This window comes from Onychostruthus taczanowskii, unplaced genomic scaffold (assembly GCF_017590055.1).
Source record: "Onychostruthus taczanowskii isolate IOZ18803 unplaced genomic scaffold, ASM1759005v1 scaffold9, whole genome shotgun sequence".
Lineage (NCBI taxonomy): Eukaryota > Metazoa > Chordata > Aves > Passeriformes > Passeridae > Onychostruthus > Onychostruthus taczanowskii.
This window is the reverse complement of record NW_024506993.1, coordinates 1,468,728-1,492,258: the sequence shown is the minus strand read 5'-3', so window position 1 is coordinate 1,492,258 and position 23,531 is coordinate 1,468,728. Positions and strand designations below refer to the sequence as shown.

Below are 23,531 nucleotides of genomic sequence, written 5' to 3'. Positions count from 1 at the left end.
TTTCCATACCCTTTGACATAACACACACAAGGGAGTACATCTCATGGGGATCAGCTGTTCTGCAGGTGATCAGTAACTTCATTTTTAAATTACAGCCAACTTTGATTTGGACCTGGAAGACTGGTGCCACTGAAGGACTGAGCTGTCACTCCCAGCTCAGTCTGCTCCTTCACAAGGAATCCAGGCAAACAGCTAAAAACTGGGAGCTCTCTGTAATCCTGTCTGCTCTCCAAGAGCAGTAATGATATTCAGTATTTGGGAGATTCACTTTCCTATTGAAATACAATCGGAATAATCCAAGGCTGCAGCTCTGAATGAATTGAAGGTCCCCTGCTCTGGGGAGGGGGGTTGGAACAAGATGAGCTTTAAGGTCCCTTCCAACCCAAACCACTCTGATTAACAAGATACTGACCAGGGATAAAGGTGCTATTTACTAAACAAAATCCTACTTGGTGTTTATGTTTGCTTCCTTGATAAGATGCAGTGTTAACCTCTCCCTTTAAGTGCCTTCCTGCTGCTGCTGGGGTTTAGACACAGCTGTGGTTTATGTTAAGACAAACATCACCAGGTGATTTCTCTTAGGGTTAATCATTAAGCGTCATTTCTGCCGGTGCAGAACCTTCCAAAGGATTTCAGCTGCTGTCAGAAGTAGTTCACAGGCTGAGTGGACATTAACTTCAGTCCTTGCCTCTTAGGGTTCCTGCTGTTATAGCAGGGAAACTCCTTAGACCCCATACCTTGGAATGCACAGGATTCCAGGGCAGCCTGGACTGCAAGGTCTCTTGGGCAGAAGAGAGTTTTATCTGGTTTTCTCCCTGAAAAGGCACCACGCCAACCACTTTCAGACCACAGGGCTGGGAGCAGATGATCCAATCCACTTCCTCTTTCCCTCCTGAGAAAGGTTTCAAGATGAGCGTTACAGCATCTGCACTCCTCGTTTTCAGCATGACAGCACGGTTTGTTACCTTCCTGTTATGAGTATGCACTTGGCATGATTCTGAGTAGTTAAGGAAGTGCAGATTAAAAAAAATCCAACCACCTTGAGCAGTATCTGGTCCTTGATCACAGCCCTAGAGCAGCAGCACAGCTGAGCCCTCTCTGTCCCTGCAATCCGAGCCCTCAGCCCACGCCAGCGCTGCAGCTCCTGGGAGTGACCTGATCCCAGTTATCTGCTTGGAGCAAACTTCCCAGCTCAGAACAGGAACAGCGCTGGACTGCTCAAAACAGCCACCCTGAGGGCCTTGCAAAAACAAAATAATTGTTAATTGAATTCTAAACCATCCTGACGGTTGTTAATGGCCTTTTTCCATACAGCATGTACTCCACCATGCCTCGGCACTGCAGCTGCCTGGGGGAGTGCACCAGAATCTTACTAAAAAAATTCCCTGTCAAGAAACTGGGAAAAAAATAGATGCCTTGTTGTATCTGCTGAATTTCTGTTCACTTTCTCCTTCAGACTCCTTTCAGCTTCAGAGTCCCAGCCTGCCCTTCACAGCTCAGTGTGCTCTTCCACAATGAATCCAGTCCAACAGCTCCAAAGGCTCTGAGCTTCCTTTCATCCTCCCTCCTCCTTTCTTCTCCGAGCGCAATAATGATTATCAATATATCAGTATTGTGCCATGCCATGCTGTGTCCTGGGATAGATTTTTCTGCTCACTGGGCTTACCTGGACCCTGCTGGAGGCTGGTGTTTGGTGAAGGGCTGTCCAGGCATTCTCCTGTGTCACCTTTTCAACATGAAACCACTGCAGAAGGAGCTGCCAGGTGATGGATTTGCATTAAACTCAAACCCAATTTTCTACAGCAAAGACAACACTGGCAAGGACCAGCATCAATGCCAAGGCTTTTGTTAATGCACCATCACATTCAGATCCCAAAACAAGGTTGCTTTCAATTGCTCCCATTTCCCTTCTCACTTGCTAAAATTCCTCTTCTTTTCAGTGAGGAATTTTATTTTCAACAGAACAGTTTAGAAATTTGCCCTACTAGGTCTTAGGGCTCACAGTCCATCTGCCATCACTTCCATGACTTTTATTCAAGGGGAATCATTCATTAGCTTCAGTTTCTAATGAGGCCAGTACTGCATTTTCCAAATCCCTAAAATAAGCCTACACTGTGTCCAAGAAATTCAAAGGAAATTGTGTTTTGCCATCAATAAAAGTCTTTGGTATAAACAAATGCTTGATACTTTATTCAAGTATGTACAAGATTTCTAATCATTATCACCCTGAGGATCATCTCCCTCAGCTGCAGAAGGCACTTCCTAAAGAGCAGCAAGTATCTCCCCAGGAGAAGCCCATTTCTGGACATGATTTTCACTGCAAGTGGAATGTAACAAAGGGCAAGCTGCCTGTGGGGAGAGCTGTCATCTCCCAGCCCTCATTCGTGACTCCTTCATTGTCTCTCAAAGCTGCCTACAATTTCCTAATTGCCTAGAATTTCTTTTAAAGCTGTCTAGAAGTTTATAAAGTCTTTGTTTATTGCATTTGAGTGTAGAAGCTCTACATAAATAAAACTAATTCATAAAGATCCTCTCTAAAGAGGAGCTGTTGTAGTTGACAGGGTGGTGATCAGTCAAGGGCTGGACTCAAGAATTCTGGAGGTTTTTTCAAGCCTAATTCTGGGATTAAGTAATCTTTGAAAACATGATTGGCATGTTTCTGCTCAGTTTTGGATTCAACTGGAACAAAACACCCGGGCCAGATTGCTCACGAACACAAAGGTTCTCCACGCGCTCTCGAGTCGTGCTGGTTTTTCTTCCCTCGGCAGGAACTTGAAGCAAGGTTTTTCCATTGTGTGCCATCAGCAAGGGGCACTGCTCACATCTGTTCTCCCTGGGTGGGATGCAGCCCTTGCTGTGCCCAGGCCCATGCCCTGTGAGCGTGGCTCAGCGTGGCCCCGGGGCGGTGGCGGCGCAGCGGAAGCCCAGGTTGGACGCGGAGCTGTCGGGGGTGTTCTGGCTCCGAGCTGCACAGCGGTACCTGTAGCAGTAGGACTGCACAGCAACACAGAAAAGGGACTTCTTAGCACAGCTGGGGCACCTCAGGCAACAGTGTGTTAGATTAACAGATTGGTTAGTTAGATTAATACAGCAAAACGTTGCCATCGCTGTGGGTCAGATGGATGAAGTGCCACGGATGGAAATCACGGTGTTAGAAATGAGGGAATCCTACACAGCCTCCAGCTGACACAAAAACTGGACTGAGTGGCAAAGTGTCTGATAAAGTGTCAGCCAAGAATCTCCCCTGCTCTGGGAAAAGGCCAAAACAACCATTCAGCTTCCCCTCAGAGGCTGAGCTGTGTATCCATGTGCTAATGCCCCACTGGAATGGACAGGTACTGAACATTTCCCTGAATGAGGTGCCAGACTTTTGGGATGGGATGTAAAAAGATGCAGCTTCAGGCTCTGTCAGCTCTGAGAGGGAGAAGAGCACCAGCACACAAAGATCAGTCTGAGCTGATGTCAGGCACCTAATAAAGAGCCCTTGTACTAACAGCAGTCAGTGGTTTTGTCTTGATACACAGCCTAGTTTCATCACCTACAAAAAAAGACTAGGGCAGACTAGAATCTTCACAAACCTTCAAAATGGGTCATGTTATTCATCACTGAAGAGCCTATTCCAGTGTTAATTTAATCAAAACTGCTAATTAACATCTGACATTGATTTCACCTAAGAAGGAAATCAGTGTAGAAAATGGGATCTCACTGTAGAAAATTTAATCTAATTATGAGAGTGATTTGCCAGCCACAGGCTTTGCAAGGGAAGAACAGGACAGCTTTAATGAAACAGGAGATGTACAATGAGGGCTTTTAAGCACTGCATGAGCAGAGTTTAAAACACTGTTTTGTGTCATGAACAGCCATCACTCTGTGGTGACATCCTGGCAGTTCTGAAGGATTTTCAGGTCTGCCACCAACAAACATTTCATCCCCCAGCCAGCTCTGCAAACACCTGATATCATTGAACCACGGAATTGTAAAAGGACTGGGGATTGAAGGGCCCTTAAAGCTTATCCAGTCCCAAACCCCCTGCCCTGGGTAGGAACATCTTTCCCTAAACCAGGTTACCCAGAGCTCTGGATCAAAAGCAATTCTAAAACTTAAAAAACAAAGTCACATCCATAATTTCCACTCTGCAAGTGTCACTCAAGTTCCATCATGAAAACACCATTAGAAGCCTACATCAATTTTAAATTCTGCATCTAAAACCCATACTGATTTAAAAACTTGTTTTAACTCCAAGCTAAGCAAAAAGAGGTCCTTAGGAACACCAGGTGTTGCTCTTCATAAATCCCATGAAACCCCAAGCATCCAGGCTGCAGGAAACTGTCAGAGGATCATGGCCAAGTGCTTTCAGAGGGAAGAGGAACACGAGAAGAGCACGTTACCTTATGGCACATGTAGGATCCACCCTTCTTCACTCTGTCCGTGCCCGAGGACGGCCCTTGCTGGGGAGGGAGGACACAGGTCAGTGCTCAGGGAATAACTGCTGGTTACAGGAGTAAGGGAATGGGCAAGGAGCAATCATAAACGTTCCAGACACAGATGTCAGTGGTGTCTGAAGCAGACAGCTTGAAATAATTCTGCCCTGCAGGGTTTGCAGGTGACAGTAGCTGTGCTCCCTCCCCACTGCTGCAAATATTTTTCATTCCAGGTGCTACCCACTGATAATGCCTGCTAACAGGGAGGTTCCTAAAGAGGGTTTTACCAGGAAGGAAATGAGCTCCAGCTTTCCTCAGTGACCACCCTGGTCACACCTGCCATGGATCCCACTCTCCTACTCTGTCTCAATGGCTACAGTTGTCTCCCACCCAGGTCTGCATTACCAGGGGTGATGTTCTAGAATAATCTACCCCAGAAGAGCATTTGTAACTGAACATAAATCTCAGGGACTCTCAGAAAACCTTGAGAGTTGATGTTGGTACTCCAGAAGCTCCTGCCTGCAGCCCCTGAGTTTGCCTGCTTTGTGTGAGTTCACCACACAAACTCCAGCAGCTTCATGTTTACTGCCAAAATTGATACGTGTGAAAAAGAATTTGGCATTTAATGGCACACAAATACTCAAGGAAAGCCACACCCTGAGGCAGCATCCGCTCCTTCCAAGCCTGGGTGCTCCCCACAGCACTGTGCAGCCTCTGGAAACTGTCCCCACAACACCTGCACGGGCATGCACAGTCCCTGCTCTGAGATAAGCCTCTCACCAGCAGTCATCACCCAGCCTGGTAATCTCATTTCAAGGGAAACCAGGAGAAAACTGACCTAAAAAAAGTTCCATGGGAACAAGACAAAGCAGAACAATGGGGCTGTGGAGCAGGATTTCCCCTAAATGCTGCAGGGCCGAGCAGCAATCTGTGCAACTGGCTCCAAAGACGCTTTTATAAATGAAGAGGAACAGTTTTGGTTAGGGATAGAAAGCCCTAAATCTATCATGTGTCAGCAGTTACAAAGGGCTGACCTGCACTGAGCAATGTGTGAACCAAAGGCTCAGGAGTGCATCTTTTTATTAACTGCAAGTATCTTCCATCAGGCCAAAACTGAGCATCAAAGATTATCTGGTAAGAAAAAAACCAACTTAAATTGACTCCCACAGCCCCTGAAGGATTACAGCCCTGAAACACCTCACCTGCAGAAATCTGCTGTAGTGTCCTCCATAAATCTGTTCCATTATAAAACATCATTCTCCTATTTAAAATCACTGAAGGTAAAGAGTTTATCATAAAACAAGTGGCAAAGATATCAGAAAACCAAGAGACATCATCAGCAGCATTTGCAGTGTTAATATTTGCTTGTGCACATATCTCACTGACAGATGAAGGAAACTGCCTTGGCTGTGCTTCCCCTCACTAAAAGCTAATCACAGCCCAGCAATTAAGGTCACATTTGATTAAAACCAGCAGATTTCTGTTCTATCAAACACCATTGTTTTATGGCCTGACCTGGAGAAGTGCACCAGCTGGTACTGAAGGGGAAGGACATCAGTGCAAAGGGCCAGAGCTGTCCAGACTTTGATCCCAGATTTAAACCCCAGAGTTTACTGTAAATGAACAAGGTTATTCTGTACTAGAATACTGCAACAGCCATATTCCAGTCTGATTACATAAGTGCTTGTGCATTCCATTACCAAAGCTCATAAAAGTAGGACTGTTCTTTTAAAAGTTACTAAAAAAAAACCCAGAACCCTTTTTTGTTAATGAAAATAAAGTTGTATTTCTTTGATTGCATCAAATAAATGCTTTCTGATGGTGCTTAGCAGTGCACAGCCACATGGTTACTCTGTTTGGAGAGAAATCAATTTTCAAACAGAGAACTGCAGCTCATACAAAAAAAATCAGAGCCAGAAGTCACCACAAAATAACCCCTGAAGGGACTGTGGTTGATTGGACCTCACTCACACACTTGGCTCTCTCTGCTAAAGGATCAGTTACATTTTTAGGTAGGAAATTGTTCCCTGGGAGGGTGGCAGGCCCTGCACAGGTACCCAGAGCAGCTGTGGCTGCCCCTGGATCCCTGGCAGTGCCAAGGCCAGGCTGGAGCAGCCTGGGACAGTGGGAGGTGTCCCTGCCATGGCAGGGGTGGCACTGGTTGGGCTTTGAGGTCCTTCCAACCCCAACCCTTCTGGGATTCTGTGACTGCAGTGAGGTACCTTCATTGCAATTATTTATTTGAGACACTTTGGTGTTGATGATGCCAAGGCAGGAGCACTTCCCTGCTGGATTAAGGTGATGGTGAGGAACAACTATCCTGTGAATTTTGCTCTCTTCAGCTCCAAGAGTTTGCTGAAGTGTTAAACCCAGACACTTCAGGAAGTATTTAAAAACTAGATGTTAACAATGAGGCTTTTACGGGTTTTTCATATGCAAACTGATTGTCAGAATCCAGTGTCTGAGGCAGAGCACTTCAAAGTGAATTCCAAAGGGTTTTTCTGGTTAAATGGGTAAAGAAACTGCATCTCCTCCTGTGAAAAGGTGTCCCAAAATAGCCAGGCTGCAGTTACCTTCTGAGACATTAGAACTGATTAGCACCAGATCTATCAGAGCCCAGCTCTTCAGTCTCTGCAGAGCACAAGGCAGTGTAACCTAAATATAGGATGTGTTCTCTGGGCTGAAAAGACTGAATTCTTCCAGAGGGTCAGAGCTCAGGCAAAGTTTTTTAACATATTTAGTTTAACACCCAAAATCTTCAAAGCAGCTTTCTAGCACTGGGAAGATATGAGCTATGCTGAGGATTGGCTACAAGGAATGGATGGAATTCTGCACACAGATTGTTGGGGGGTTCCATAATTGATTGTCTTGCCTTCACAACTAATTACCAGGAGTAAAAATAAACCTGAAAGTGCTTTGTAAGTTGTTAGCAAATAAAAACCACTGTATTTGGTGGGGTTTTGAGTGACAAAATCTACGTGGCCTTACTTGTCATATTCATAAATCATGGGATTTACTCATCCTGGATAACTGGGAGAGGAGCAGATCTAACACTGGAACTGGAATCTGCTGAGACAGATCATCAGTGACCCCCACACATCTGAACCTGCAGGAACCTCCATCTGCCTGCCACAAAGGAAAACAAAGATTCACCTCTCAGAGCCTGGTGACTTCTCCTAAACCTCAGTTTTATCACATGTTCAGTTTAAAACAAGCTACCAGAAGCCAGAAAGATAATCCATGATGGTTTGGAGGGAGGGGAAAGTACAGCTTGTAGCAACATAAATGAACTAAAACCCTTCCTTTTTTTAAAGAAGTCATGCCACAAATTCTTGATTTCTGTAATAGGAGGCCAGTTTGGAAGTATCCAAAGGCTAACCAGGTGTGAACAACTAACCAAACAACACCAAAATTGCACCAGAGCACCGCAGTTGCGGTGTGGATGAGCTGTTCTGCAATGCTCCCAATCCCCCACCCCAGCAGCACAGCACAGCAAGAGACCCAACAATCCCAGAGGGGCTTCTGGAGGTGGTGCCAAGCAAACACTCACAGGGTTGTGGAGCTCCTGGGGGGAGTGGTGCACAGCCCACCAGTCCGAGGTCCACTCCCAGGCGTTGCCCACCATGTTGTAGAGGCCGTAACCATTGGGGGGAAAGGCAGAGACCTGCACAGGACAGGGGACACAGCTCTGTAACAGCCCAAACAGGCTGCAACCCTCACAGCACTCTGCTCCAGGTGCACTTTGAGGAGCCCCAGAAGCAGGCACCAGAGCAGCAGTGCAGACCTGGAACACCCCAACATCCTGCATGTAAATCAAGCAGGATGAAGGCTGTGCTCACCTCGGTGTCCTCAGCACCCTGCTGCAGTGTGACACAGCATCCCCTCGCTGCTTTTGGAGACTGAGCCTCTCCAGAGAGGCACTGTGTGAGCAGCAGACACACCTGGCACACCCACAGGCTCCCAGATTCCCCTCCCACCAAGGAAAAGCCAGGGTGGCTGCCAGCTCCTGCCTGTGCAGATTCCTCTTCTGATTAAACTTTTGGATTTACTTAGCTACCATTAAATAATTCATTCACATTCTTGATTGCCTTTAAAATTCCACTCTGGTTGTTATACTAGTCAGCTCAACCTTTCCCCAAAAGGGAAGTTTAATTTCTTTTAAACTATTGTGTGATTTTTGAATTCACAAAACTGCAAGGCCACAAGTGCAGGCAGAAAGTATTTCACCTTCTGACTACAAACTGACTGGGAGGGAGGAAAAGAGGTCAGTTTGAGAGGAACTAGAAGTTAAAATGAAAGTAATCTTTACTTTTCAATTAGCTTGTAAAAGAGTCCCTTGATAATGCTCAAGCCTGCAGTGAAATTTAATGTAACTTAAAATCTAAAATGAAAGAGCACAGGGATAGAAAACAGCCATGGCTCATCCTCCTGAAGATAGACCTTATTTTAGGAAGATTAAGATCATTTCCACATGCTGGATTGTCTTTGAGACACACTTACAGGTGCAGTCCCCTTGTACCCATCCTCTGCTGTGTTATTGGTGGGGAACTCTCCCTGCCAGACATTGGCATAGTGCTGCCCTTTGGGCTGCAGTTTGTTGCCCCATGGGAAAAGCCTGGGAAAAGACAAACAGAGCAGCTGTCAAACAGTGTTAATTAAAAGTCAGTTATACAGAATCTGGTTTGTGTTGGGAGAGACCTTAAAAACTATCCAGTGCCACCCCTGCCATGGCAGGGACAGCTCCCACTGTCCCAGGCTGCTCCAAGACCCAATGTCCAACCTGGCCCTGGGCACTGCCAGGGATCCAGGGGATCCAGCTGCTCTGTGCCAGGGCCTGCCCACCCTTGCAATAAATACTTTTTTCCTCATACTCCAACTAAACCTCCCCTCCTTAAGTTTACAGCCATTCCCTGTGTCCTGTCCCCCCATCCCTTGTCCCCAGCCCCTCTCCTGGAGCCCCTTTAAGCCCTGCAAGGGGCTCTGAGCTCTCCCTGGAGCTTCTCCTCTCCAGGTGAGCACCCCCAGCTCTCCCAGCCTGGCTGCAGAGCGGTTCTGGGGGTAACAAACCCCTCCCAAGCCCTTCTCCCCTGGACAGTACCTGTTTTCCAGGCCCCCTCTGCAGCTGTACTCCCACTCAGCCTCCGTCGGCAGCCGCTTCCCTGCCCACGTGCAGAAGGCCACGGCATCATTCCAGGAAACATGAAGGACTGGATGGTCCATTCTGGGAACAAAATGAGCAGGACAGGCTGCTCAGGGCACCAGGCAGACTCAGGGCTGCACAGCACAGTGTGACATCCAGGACTGACGAGTTACAGCTGCACCAGGTGACTTTACAGGAAAGAAAAGCTTGAAGGGAAATGCAGCCATCAGAGGGAAACAGGAGGAGAAAATAATTAACTTCTCTTTGTCTGGTGTTGCTGCCACTTCCAGCTCTCCAGTTATTTATGGTTTGTGCTTTCTCAAGTGCAGCACCCAGGACTGTCCATACCCTGCCCTCTGGGGGAGCCTTGGTGCTTGCAGAGCCAAAGGAAAGCACTGAAAACCTGCAGCATCACCACTGCCAAACCAGCCTGGCACAGGGCATCTGGCATCAAACCAGCCTGGCAAGGGCCATCTCAGCCAGAAGGCAGGGTTCTCAACAGCAAAATGCACTTTGCAATTCAGTGGTGACTGTTCTTCCCTCCCCTGTGGCTCCTCTCCTGCTCTGGGTCCTGTCCTTGCTGTCAGTTGTGGGGCTTTGAGGGAGAGGTGACAGGAGGAAGAGTCTTACCAACTCTATCAGCTTTTGCAGCACCCTGTCCAGGACACTGAACTGCAGAAATTTAGCTGGGAAGTGATTTTCCTTGGGTGCTTTAAGCAGTCCACAGTTTACACAAGAGCTCCTGTCTTTAATGGGGTTTGGTTCCAGGACTGACATTAAAATCCTTGTCTCTTTTTCCAGAAAAACACAGAAAAAAATGCCCAGCCATTCTTGCAGAAGGATCCTCCCATCCAAGCCTCCAACAGACCAAGATGCTCCCAGAGCTGAGGGTCCAGGAGAGACAGGAACTTCCTATAAACTTCTCTTCCTGCCCCATCTAAGAATCCAGTGTACCCTGTGAAGCCCTGGGGCCATTTCCACGTGGCAGGTTCCCAGCAGCTGTGCCAGGCCAGGTCTGTGCCAGCCCAGAATTTCATGGCAGGTTTCCAGCTCCTGTCTGCTGGCTCTGACCTCAATTCCTGGCTCCCCCTAACAACGCCTCCAGCTATTATCTCTATTTTTGCCTCAGATAATTCTTTCCTTGCCCTTGGAGAGCAGATAACTCGTTACTGAGCACTTCAGCCATCAGATGATGGTGCACTAACAAAGTCCTGTCCTTAGAGGACTCAAACTACTAGATCTAGGCTAGAGAGTCTGATTTGATTTCAAAATGCTGTCAGAAACTTTCACTAGCTGATGAAGTGCCAACTTCATTGACACCTGCCTAGTCAGAGGAGCAGTTGCAATGTTAGAGGTCCCAAATGAAGACAGTAATTTGATTTTCTAGGCCTAAAATTCATCCCACTTCAGAATGGAAAGCAATTGTATGAAGACAAGGATCAGCAAGTTTCAGGGTTTGTGCAAGCAAAGGGTGGCACTAACTGTAAGAAAAAGCAGAGTATTCCAAAGCATTCAAAGGTTCTGCATAGTCACAACTGATTTTTCACACAGTCAGAATACAGTGACAAATGCACAAAACTCCTCAGTCTTCTGTTGCCAGAGAAAGAGGCTTCCAAATCCCACATGGAAGAGTTCACACTGCCCAGACTCCTGGAGTGTGCACACAGAGGATTGATTCCTCCTCTCCAAACCCAGGTGTGGAGTTTGTGACCCTGGGGAGATCTGCTGAATTCCCCTGCTGGCACACAGAAATGGACAGCAAACACTGAGGCTCAATCAGCACGTCCTGACAGACCTTTGTGCTCTGCATCACTCACCATGGCCATGGAATGCTGCATGCAACTCATCAGAAGGTGGGAAAACAGTCCCAGCAGCAGCAGGCAACAGGTGACTGAATAAAAGGCCTTTCCTGCAGCCCATTCCTGGTGGGAGGCACAGGGATACTCCCTGTGTTTTCTGATGGAATGGGTGCTCATGGCTCACCTGCTGGAGATGCTGGAGTCAGGGCCCTCAGGGTGCCTCCAGCTGGCTCCTTTCACAGGCAACCACCAGGGAGCAGCTGCCACCTGAAAAAGGACAAGAGCAGCAGGGAAGGACACTTCAATTCCCAGCTAGTGGATTTTCTGAACAACCACCACATCCCAACCAACCCAAACCAGTTTGTGCCTGTGCGAATTTCAGCTCCTGCCTGACTTCAGTCTGATACAATCTGCAGAGAGGAAAAAAAAAATAGGATTTTGGCCTAAAGAGCATTTTCACCTTTATTATTTGCTCCCTGGCCTCAGTGTTTTGACATCACTGAAATAACCCCCCAATGATGCCCTTTAGCTGGGGGTCAAACACTCATCTTGCAACACATTTGCTTTCCAGGTCATTAACCCACTCAGCTGATTTTAAATTATTTGCTCTCAGCTTCCAGAAGGTGGAGACAGAAGAACCACACAAGGGAAGAGAAGCATGAAGCCTTTCTCTTTTTTTTTTTCCTCCAGCTGGTTTGCTGGGAAACATCACCCAGCCAAAATCATCTGTAGCAATGCAGGCATTGAGTAGTTGTCTCAAACCAGAAATCCCAAATTTGGTTCTTCAACGCCAAGGAATTTTTCCTGGAAGACATTCTTTAGGGATTTCTTCTATAATAAGGCTTGCTTTCAAAGCAATGCTTAACTGTTCTGATTCATATTCACTTAGAAATACGTTTTTTACTAATGGGGCCTTCACTGAGGCAAAGAAAGGAACATTTATGCCACCCATCAACAGTGGGTTTATTCCAACAGCTTCCAAAATACTCCTATAACAGAGATAATGTCTATAAAAAACAAAAATCAGAGAAAATAAGCCTGGAATGCTTTAGGAGGTAAACAACCCAGAGGCTGGTTAGTCCTAGACTGACTTTGTCAAGTGTTATTCACAGAGGTAGGAAAGGTGCCAACAATGTTACCCTTTGACTCACCAAACCTTCAGAGCAAAGTCCAAAAAGTCACTGCAAGCTGGCATTGAGGAGACCTAGAATCAGTCTGGTCAAACAATTTTAACAGCAGCTTCTAGGGGGAAGCTGCATCCCTCAACAGAACGTGTAATTACAGGTGTGTGAGACAGATTATCTATGTCACACAGAGATTGTCCAGAAAGCTCTGGTCCAAGCTACACATCAAATCACTCAGGTGGATATTTCAGTAGCAAGTGCCCAAACACACATTATCCTGGGTTTAGACCCCCATCAGCCTGTGCTGACATCCCTGACAGCCCTTCCCTCCTCCCCTCTCAGCACACACGGATTTTGCCTGCAGCACATCTGGGTATTGAAAAGCTCCCTGGAAATCACCAGCAATCCTGGACTAAAGCTGCAGAGCCCAGAGCTTTGGGGAGCCCTGGGGAAGGGCTGTGAAATGCCTGAGGAGGCTGCAGGGCTGGGAAGGTGTTCACAGTGTGGAACTTCTCCAAAGGGAACACCCGAGTGTCAATGCAGAGCCCAGAGCTTCGGGGAGCCCTGGGGAAGGGCTGTGAAATGCCTGAGGAGGCTGCAGGGCTCCTCCAGGCTGGGAAGGTGTTCACAGTGTGGACACCCTCCCTTCCAAAGGGAACACCCGAGTGTCACGCACCAAAGAAACAAAGGTGCTCCCAGCAGCATGATTGTGTCCTCTGCTGTCCCCCTCAGTGGGACCCCCAGGCAAGGACAGCACTCACAGACCCTCCCTGCCCTCCCCAGCACGACAAGAACATCAGTCAACAACGCCAACCCCAATTCTGGCTCAGTGTCTAACAAAGGACATCCTCACCCCAAGCAGAGCCACCACCCTTGGCAAAAAGCATGAGAAACAGCTGATCTCTCACAGGGATTACAGCTCTGTTGCTGAGCATTCAAACCCCAAAATGAGCCCTTCCTGCAGACACTCTGCTCAACTCTCTCAGCACTGAGGCTTCAGAGTGATGGGCCTGCTAAACTGATAGAACAGTCAAGAGGTTTAAAGCCAGCCCCATTTAACCAGTTCCTTTCTCATACTGAGGTTTGACCTTTAAACTACACTGAAAATAGGACAGAAATCCAAAATTAGCATTTTGCAGCTATTTAAGGAAAAGAAAAGAGCAGCAGAACCACTTACTAAAGCTAAAATCCGAAAGATCACAAGAAAGATTTCGACAGTTTCTAAGCACAACATATTTTTGTAAATTAAACTGCTGGGTTTTGGATAAAAACATCTCTGCAGGAGACTGCAAAGATTTACACTTTAGACAACTTTAATTTTGGAAAATATTTTTGTGATGCAAAAGAAAAAGCAGATGCTTTCAATCAGGCTGGTTTATTTTAACCCAAGAAAAATGTCTCTCCACAGGAAAGCACAGCTCCCGGTTGTGGCTCTGCTGAGCTGAGCACCAAATGGCTGCCAGGCTCTGCAGAGCACCCAGAGCACTGACATGCAGGGCTGGGACAGGGATAACAGGGGAGAACATGGAGAGCCTGCAAGAATTACCTGGAGACTCACCTAAGGCAGCCCCTGGCTCCAGTGAACACACCCCGAGCTGCTCCCTCCACAAATCTCCTACCTGAACTCTACAGTTCCCTCCCACAACTTCTCACAAGTCTTTAAAGCTTTTAATTGCTCTAGATCTAATTAGCAGAAGAGCTAATTAGACAGAGATATTACAACATCACAGTTAATACAGCCAAGTCCTCCCTTGCCAATAATGAGCTTAGTTACTTTCATAACACTTCACGATCTGCTTCCCTCCGAAACATGTTCTGTGCACTGGCAACAGATTCCTGCTGTCCAAATAGCAGCAGATGCTGCTGAACAGATCTTGACTCAGAGGACATTCCCCTTCCTTCTGGTTCATTCTTGCAGCATGTCACCTGTGCCAGATTACCCACACCTGCCCTGCAATCCTTACACCCTGGTGCACAGGGAAACATTCCCAGAGCAAAGCAGAGGCACAAAGGCTTGGTTTGGTCCGACCCAGCTGGAAACAGGGATTATCCTGCTCTCCCCTCCAGGATTAAACCTTAAGAACTCCCTGTTCTGCTTCTTGCAGACCCAGAGGACTGTGGAAAGAGAGCCCAGTGTGCTAACACTGGGAAGAGCTGGAACAATTAATTCCAGCCCACGAGCTTTGCTCTGGGCGGAGCAATTTGCAGAGCTGGAGCCTGAGCTCCCCTAACAGCCCGCAGAAAACTCTCCTCCCAACTATTCCATTTTCCTTTCCAAGTGGGCTGGGACAGCCTAACTTTAATTGCTCCATTACCTCACAATGTCAAGATTTGTTAACTACTTCACAATTAGCTTGAAGAAAATTCCTTCCTAAATCTATGTAGAAAAGAAAATTAGAGTGGGGAACATCACCAAGTGAGTTTCATTGTCAGCATCATCCTGTTGCTGCTGCTGCAGTAGGGGAATGCCCCTAAAAACCACCCCAAAGCCATAAAAGCATTTATTATTCTTGCACTAACCTGTCACAGGCCATGTTTGAGACAAAAACAACCTCTACTTGAGCAGCAAATCTCAAATTCAAATCAGATTTATGTATCCGAAAATTTCCCAAAAATAAACTCAACAGAGTAGCTCATCTTGGCTCAGGCTCCAACATTTCCATCAAGTAGCAAGTCCCTGAAATAACAAAGCTGTGGATTTGAACCTTAAGGCAGGCCCACAAGATGATGACAAATTCATGCTGCTGTCCAGTCATACAGCACCAAACTTCAGCTTTTTTTTGTGCTACAGCATTCCAATGCTGTTTTAATAAAGTATTTTAAAAGCCTTACACCAGACAGAATAAACAGCTGGAAAAAACCAAAAGTGACTGCAGAACTCCAGAATTAACTGTGTGAAAAGAGATTGAGTGAAAAGCAGCCCAAGTCTGGAAACCACTTTAAGAATCATTTATTAAGTGGTGGATTCTTAAAAAACCACTCCAGTTCAGAAGCTGACTTAATAGGTTACCACTTGTTTCAATCAGATGGTGTTGAGCTTTAATATGCAAAAGGATCTTGTTAGCATTGGTAGGACGTGAGGAAAAATTTGTTATTCAGTAAAGAACATAATTTTTGGATGAGGTTTTATTTTATTCATGTCAGGCAGATGCACATAAATCTCTGACAGCTCTTCCTCCTCTAAGCCAGATCCTAAACCTTGAGCACTGATTAATGAAGTACTGAGGAAAGAGGCAGACAGAAAACGGAACATTTTTAGTAAGGTGAGAAGTTTAAGAAATAAAAATAATTACTGTGCAATGGATCCACTTCATTGTCCCCACAGAAAACAAACCTGCAGCAATCATGGCCAAGGGATGAGCCAGGATGGGAAATCCTGCCACACACAAACCCAAACACAGTGAGCAGAGGATTTGTCCAGCAGGCAGCTCACACCTGCAGCAGGGGCTGGACTAGAGCATCTCCAGAGGTCCCTTCCAGGATTCTGTGAATACCTGATTTTGCCAGCTCCTGCAATTCCCATGCTGTTTATTCTATCAATTAAAAGTCCCAGCTCCCCCAAAGCTCTAATTACAGAGGAATCTGTTCTCACTCTTAATTTCTAATGTTAATGGCCTCCCTCATGAGCTCAGAAAGGGAAGCAACAAGGGGGTTTGTTTAATATTGAATATTATCTGCCTTAAAATCCAGTATTTTACAGCAGTTTGAAACTGCACACCAAGGAAAGGCAGCAGCTTTAAAAGATATTTAATTTTGCTTTGTAAGTCATCAACTACAAAAGATATTTCAGACTTGATTGGAAACAAGCACTTTTATGAAGGGCCCTTTTCTTTGCATAAGGAAAGGTCACTGAGCTTCAGTTCAGACAGTGTAAAACTTCACAGCCCTGTCAGTCCTCCAAGAAAAATAACCACAAATACGTGATGCTAAAATCCAGTCAGATTCATTAAGTGCAAGTTTTGGACTCAGAAGAAGCTTCTTTTGAGGAACTGATATTCCTGGTGAAGACAGACACCTCTGGAAGTCTGATTTCCAGCCAACATCTAAATCTGCACTCCAACTGGTCATTTTTTCCACTAACCAAATGCACATGAGCTGTAAGGAGAGGAGATGTGCACGGATTTATCCTGAGGCACAAACCATGCCCTGCTTTAAACTGCAGCTCTGATAACACAGGCTGATGTTCCTGGCAATTCCCAGGGAGAATTCCAGCACATCCTTCTTTATCCCAGCAGTGGGAGTAGAGCACAAAAACCCACAGAGGAACACTTCAACAGCTCCATCTTCCAGCTCCTTGCAGGGAGCAGCTGAAGCACTGGGGCTGCAGGAACAGCTCAGCCTGCCCACACTGGCACTGCTGTCCCACCTGCAGCCAGGGCTCCTCTCAGCAGCACCTTGGGATGTTCAGCTGAAATGCAGAATGTTTCCATTTGGGGTTATTGTGAAACAGGCAAATTGCACGGCTCCAGGCCACTGCAGAGATTTCCATACAAACAGGGATGAAAGTAGCATCCCACAGCTCTGGGTTGGCCAGAATTTAGTGCTGGTTTGAGCTGCCAGTGAGCCAATTCCATTGCATTGCAGACCCAAAATTGCATACCCTCACAGACAAAGGCAGCACACACATTTGTATGCTCTCAGGCTCTTCAGTGCAGAATTTATCTGGTGTTGAAGCAAAAATTAATTTTTCTGCCTTCCACAAGCCAAGAATAACAATGTCCCCACTACTCCCCAGTGAGCAAAGACTGAGGCTGCACTCCTGCTGTGCCATCCTGGTTCCCTTTTCCATGGTACCTGGGCAGCAAACTCCTGCAGGGATTGGCAAGAGCTCTCAAACCCCTCAGAATAAAATGGAATTATGGAATGGTTTGGGTTGGAGGGACCTCAAAGCCCATCCAGTCCCATCCCCATGGCAGGGACACCTTCCACTGTCCCAGGCTGCTCCAGCCCCAGTGTCCAACCTGGCCTTGGGCACTGCCAGGGATCCAGGGGCAGCCACAGCTGCTCTGGGCACCTGTGCCAGGGCTGCCCACCCTCACAGGGAACAATTCCTTCCCAATATCCCATCCATCCCTGCCCTCTGGCAGTGGGAAGCCATTCCCCGTGTCCTGTCCCTTTCCAAAATCCTCTTCCACCTTTTCTGGAGCCCCTTTAGGCCCTGGAATGGGCTCCAAGGTCTCTCCAGAGCCTCCTCTTTTCCAGGCTGCATGTGAAGAATTTAAGATGTGAAGCTCTCATAATTTTTAAGTCCACACAAATAATTTCAGCTTCAAAAGACCTTCCCTCCCCTCACCCCACAAAATCCTTTTCCATTTGAAGGAGCCCTCCCCAGTTCCATCAGTAACTCCTTCATCTGGCACAGCACTAAATCCTCCCTCAGCCACGTGACCATCACAAACTTGGAGGCCAAAACTAAAACCCAAGTTCCCAGAAATCTGCAACAATTGATCCTTGGCTGCTACACCCCTTTTTACTGCTTCCCTTCCAGAGGCTGAGGCCAGCCCACATTCCTGTCAGTGGCTATCTGGGAGCCCACCTCACCTCCAGGAAAGGCACACCCAGAGCTCCAACAATCACCCTGGAGCTCAGCTGGGTCACTCCAGCAGCTGCCACCAGCCCCAGCTCTGCTCTCAGCCAGTGCCTTTGAGGCTCTGATAAATCTGCTTTAAGAACTGGAGAAGACAAAGTGGCCAAACAGAGCAAAACCCACAAAAGACACACACAGCTCATCATTTCTAAATTATTTAGTTTGGTCCCTCCACTTTCACCTTTCCCCAGTGATTTCACAGCATGTGAAATACTGCTTTAAACATTTAAATTCCTGTTGCTCTTCCCCTATATTCGTATTTACATTTCACATCCCTGGGCTTCACCTGGAGAAAATCTTTGTCAAAACACTCCTGAGCCACTGAGGCAAAGGAAAACCACAATCCTCTCTCCCACTGGTTGGCTGGAGGGATTTGCAGTGCCAGTAACACACCAATATTTATACTTTATTTCTGCTTTTTTTTCTGATACTTATGATTGAAGAAAATTACTTTTAACATCAAGTTTACTTTTAATAGCTCCAGAAAATCTTCACAATGCAGCAGCCAAAAAGACCAGTTTGGGCTCCATCCCAGGCCTCTGGCATAACACTTGTCCTGTGAGCACTGCAGCCAACACTTGGAAATTTGGCTGACACACTCAGGAAAGTGGCTCCCAACACTCTGTGTTTACAAAATTGCCAAGGCTGAGCTTACAGCAGCATTCTTGGGGTTTGTTTGTTTGTTTTAAAACACAGAAACTCATTTAGGGATTTCTGCAGCACAGAACTACACAGGAAAAGGAATTTCCCCAGGACTGACTGTTGGGAAGATAGAACGAGCCATTAATTTTTTTATTTGTATTTTTTATTATTTTTATGAAGGCAGAACAATTCCATGGATGGATTTAGCATCAGTTGTGCTGGTGGTGGGAACTGCAATCTAGCCTTATCTCTCCCAGTGCACAAATGCTAGTCCTGAGTTAAAAGATTACAAACTGCACTTGTAATCTTCCTTTCCTGGCAGCAGGAACCCAAACCCCACGTTCTCTGCCAGTCCCTCAGAGCACACACTCACACAGGGCTTCCTGAAACCTCTCAGGCTGCCCCTTGAACACCAAAATCAAACTGTGCCCCTTCAGAGCTGAGGATAATTCTGACAGGAGGGGACCTCAGGAGGTGATTTTATCCAAACCTGAGCTCAGAGCAGATCAGCTCCTCCAGGAGATGACAGGACACAATCTGCTTATCTGCCAAGAGCTGCAAAGGGGACCTGACCTGCTAAGGAGGAGGTAAATGAAGCCTGAGGAAGGCTCAGCAATATAATCACAACAAAAAAAAAAAAAAAAAAGAGGAAAGGGAAGATTTATTAGAGAAATTTCTTTCTTTTCAAACCAATATTCACTTTCACTCAACAGGAAACCTGGATCAGCTCCAGAGGAGTCAGCACTGCCCCTCCCAGGATCATTGGTGCCCAGAGGGATGAGGGGAGCTGGAAAAGCAGCAAATGAACACAGGACCCTCTAGAGAGGAAGAAACATCATAAACTCCAGCCATTCACAACATAAGGAATTTACAGACTCAGCCTGAACTTCTCAGGTAAGGGGCAAAAAGAGACAATGGGTTGATACCAATCTTTGCTCAGGAATTGATGTTTTTAATTGTTTTTTAAAGAAAAAGGACAGAACAGATTACAAACCCTCCCCACTTCAGTCCATGATTCCTGGCCAAACACCTCTCCACAATCCCCCATTTTTGCACCTGGCTTTGGGGACATCACAGAGTTCAGTTTTCCTGCTGTGATTGCCAACAGAGCCCAGGGATTGCTCAGGGAGCTTCCCCCTGCTGTGCTACTCACTGCTTGGTGGATGTCAGCCTTCACTGCCTCACTCAGCATCCCCTCAAACACAAAAGAGTCACCAAACTTCTCTGCCTGTGGAAAGAACAAAGGATTCAAGCATTATGTCACCAAAGGAGTGCTATCCTTGGAACCACACTCCACATTTACAGCTCTGTTTTATCAAGGGTAAGAAAATTCAGAGAATCTTAAGGTGGAAAAACCCTCCAAGACCATCAAGTCCAACCTTTGACCAAACAAATTCACCATGAATTTGAGTTCTCTTTCAAGGAAGCTGGTTTGCAACAGAAAAGAAGGGATTTTTTCTCTGGATGCTGTTTTTGTTCAGCAGCCACTGGGCAGATGGCAGCTCACTGAGCTTCTGCACATGTTTTTACTTTTATTAATTAAAAATGCAGTTCTGATTGTCCCAACTGCTTTCAAATGCTACACTCAGTCTGATATGAAAGGGTATGTTTCATTCCTCTTATTTTTCCTTTGGGAAGCACAATAAAAGACTTGAGCCTGGTCACTTACTGCTCCATCATCACTAGTACAATGTTTTAAATTGCTGCTACAACAATAAAGAGTTAAAAGCAACTGAATCATTGTATCTAGCATTTTAGCAATCTGAAAGAACAAAAATACAAATAGTTTTGATCAATCACAGTACATTACACCAAGAGAAAAGAAAAGGGAGGAGGTGTAAGTGGAGCACTCAATGACACCAGCTGAGCCATGGGGTCTGCAACAGATTCTACCTGCCAGGGCTCCAGGAACACTTGGATAACACTCTCAGGCACAGGGAGGGACTGCTGGGGTGTCTGTGCAGAGCCAGGGGTTGGACTTGATGATCCTTGTGGTCTCTTCCAGCTGAGGATATTCTGTGATTCCACACTGAACCCAGCACACACGTGCTCATCCCAGAAGCTGCTGCAGGGAGCAAGCTTTGTTCCAACTCAGCATAGTTTAACTGCCTTTTTTTCATAATTATGAAACAGTAGACAAAAGAAGCTCTTCATCCAACCAGAGGATCCTGCCTTCCAAATGAGACCCAGTTCATGCAGTGAATTCAGCAAAGTGCCTCCTCTGAGACCTGCTCCTCAGCCAGGTTCCATCTGCCTCCAAGGGCTGTCAGGGTTTGTCACAGCTGCGTAGGAACAGTCACTGTCAGCAGGGATCTGAGCTTCAGGCACAGGGGGCCCTTTCTGGGAGGAACCTCAACGTGTTCTTATCCATTGTTCCCAGGAACAGGCACACAATTATCACTGCAGCTGCTGCTGTCTCCTCCTGAGGCACAGGCTCTCTGTCAGCAGCACAGAGCTGTGCTGAGCCAGCCCAAGGAGTCCCTGGCCATCTCAGATTGTGGAATCCCTTCTCCAGGATTTTCTAAAATAAGGAAAATCTAACCTGGTACAAAGAGCTCCAGGACCCAAATATCAAAAAAACCCCAAGTAAATCACCCCAAAAACCCCTGTAGAGACCTGCTGGCCTCACCAGACTGCAGGACAGATGTGAGCTCAGCTGGCAATTATTAAACACAACAACAAACACCCTTCCAGCCCAGGACAGCAGGGCCAGACAACTCCTCCTCCCCACCACCTCCCCAGAAACACTGGGGCGTGCAATTCCCAAACAAGTGTTGTGACACCCCCCAAAAAGCCAAGGCTGGTTTCCAGCTGGGATTGTCCCAGGCTGAGAGGAGCCCTGGTGCCTCACCTCGGTGGTGTAGCCCGTGGAGTTGACAAAGCTCTCGAAGTCCAGGTTGCTGACCTCGTACTGGTCCATGTAGAAGCTGCCAAGGTGCACTCTGCGGGCAGGGCCCTCTCCATCCTGCTGGATCTGAGGCTCCTGGGTGCCCATGGTGAACACCCCTCCTGGGATCAGCACCATCTGCACACAAACCCCGCCAGGGAGGCACAGTGAGCCACTGAGGAGCCCCTGCTGCCTTCACTCCCCTGCTCTGTAGCTGTGATATTTTATTGTAAATCCTTTCCTAGGATTTTTTCCCTTTTGGGAAGCTGAGGAGCCCCAGGAAAGGAATGTGAACAATAACTGTGTGCTGCTGTGGGATGCAGCAGGTGCCTTTTCCATTGCTCCATGTGGATTGTTTTCAGTTGATGGCCAACCACAGCACCTGTGCCAAGGCTGTGAGCAGTCACAGCATTTTGTTCTGCATTCTGTTCTTCTTCTTTGTAACCTTCTGATCAATCTTTTCTCTCTGTTCCTTTAGTATAGTTTTAATGCAGTATTTTAATATAATAGATATCATAAGATAATAAACCAGCCTCTGAAAATGGAGTGAAGCCTCGTGTCTCCACACATGGGGAGTTCCCAACACTGCTCCTCACCTCTGCAGGTGGCTTTGAAACAGCATTTTGGCCAGCCCATGTGGGGAAACAGCAAACAGAACTGCAACTGGGGACAAATCCCCATTTTTCACATCAAGTTTGGGTCATGCTTGTGCTCTCAGGAGGAGAAACATGCTGTGTCTCCTATGTTATACTTTGTTATTTCTGCAGTTACACCACTGCCAGGGCAGCAAAGGAGCAGAAAATTCACAGCAGAAAGTTCACAGCAGTTCCCCAGCACCTCTCCTGCCTCTTCAGGGCAAGGGAATGAGTATTTGGCACCACCTCACTCATCCCATTTCTGTGTTTCTTCTCCACTGCAGAGCTCTCCCTCTCAGGTCTCTCCCAGCCACACCTAAAATTCACACAGCATGCAAGTGGCCCATAAAAAATGCTACAAACAGCTTCTCCTTCAGACTGCCCACATCTGAAGCTGCCTGTGTCCTTGTAACTTTCTCCACTGAGAAGGATCTGAGCTCTTACAGGCAGTCTGAAACTGACTCCATAAAAGGGCTTCAGGATACATTTGCTTACATTTTTTAGGACTTAGGAAATGACAACGCGGTGCAAAGTTGCACCACTTCCTCCCTCCCAGTCTCCCTTCAACCCTCGGTAGCTGGAACCACTCCCTGAAGAGGTTTCCAAGGCAGGCTCAGAGCTCACTGGGCTAAAACCATTTACAAAATTAACTCTTGCTGGCTCCCCAGTTCTAAAACCATGCTGGAAATAAATAAACCTGTTTGTGGGTGATGCAGAGGCCAATTCTTCTCTCACTTCTGTGCTGGTAAAGATGTTTTCTAGCTGAGCACCATCAGGTTATGTTGTGAGCATAACTTCAAGCAGCAGTAATTAGCTTTCATTACCCACTGCAGGAGCTGCCAGCTGCATGAAGGGTCAGAGGATTTTTTCATCCTCCAGACCCACAGTGAGCTGCTCAGGTTTGTCACCCAAAATGGATCCCGAACACCACAGGGATTATTCAATTCATGCTCTTTAACTATTCTCCGATTTGTGAAGCGAGTTCCCACACTGCCTGTTGCACACAGGCTTTTCCAAGCTGATGCACGTTCCCAGCATCACAACAGAGGCAGCTGGAGATGAACTCCCTCATGTTTTCGTGCTCTCTCCGCGAGGCAGGAGCGAGGTGGGGCCACAAGCAGCACCCAAGCCCAAGCCCAGTTTCTATCGGCCCACCCGCCCGTAATTTAATTTCACTTTCCCCACAGCAACTCCCCGGCTGCTCCGTTATCCCGGAGGAGGCCGTGCTCCACCTGGGCCGCCCCACGGCCCGGTCCGGCCCCTCAGCTGCCTGGGCCCCCGCCCGGCCCGGCCCCG

The 23,531-nt window shown here is 47.0% G+C and overlaps 1 protein-coding gene across 2 annotated transcripts; it reads right to left on the bottom strand.

The window, feature by feature from the left end:
• Window positions 1-475: 475 nt before the first annotated feature.
• Window positions 476-21,920, bottom strand: SUMF1 (sulfatase modifying factor 1). Of its 2 annotated transcripts, XM_041426058.1 has the most exons (8): window positions 21,565-21,857; window positions 19,867-19,941; window positions 11,545-11,627; window positions 9,520-9,642; window positions 8,922-9,036; window positions 7,972-8,085; window positions 4,389-4,448; window positions 486-2,994 (listed from the first exon to the last, which is right to left on the bottom strand). In XM_041426058.1, exons 1-8 carry the CDS (start codon window positions 21,736-21,738, stop codon window positions 2,887-2,889), a joined length of 852 nt encoding a protein of 283 aa, XP_041281992.1. In that variant the 5' UTR covers window positions 21,739-21,857; the 3' UTR covers window positions 486-2,886. The 2 variants fall into 2 exon arrangements, with proteins under 2 accessions (XP_041281993.1, XP_041281992.1); XM_041426059.1 differs by lacking the exon at window positions 7,972-8,085 and having other exon boundaries at window positions 476-2,994; window positions 21,565-21,920.
• Between the last annotated feature and the right edge of the window lie 1,611 nt (window positions 21,921-23,531).

Bases quoted from the DNA above. Each gene is read 5' to 3' on its own strand.
- SUMF1 (XM_041426058.1), bottom strand. From the start codon at position 21,738: ATGGTGCTGATCCCAGGAGGGGTGTTCACCATGGGCACCCAGGAGCCT. The intron at 11,628-19,866 runs GTGAGTAGCACA...GTCCTTTTTCAG, and splicing joins AGGCTGACATCCACCAAGCA to GTGGCAGCTGCTCCCTGGTG. The intron at 8,086-8,921 runs GTAAGTGTGTCT...TGTCCTGTGCAG, and splicing joins GGTACAAGGGGACTGCACCT to GTCTCTGCCTTTCCCCCCAA.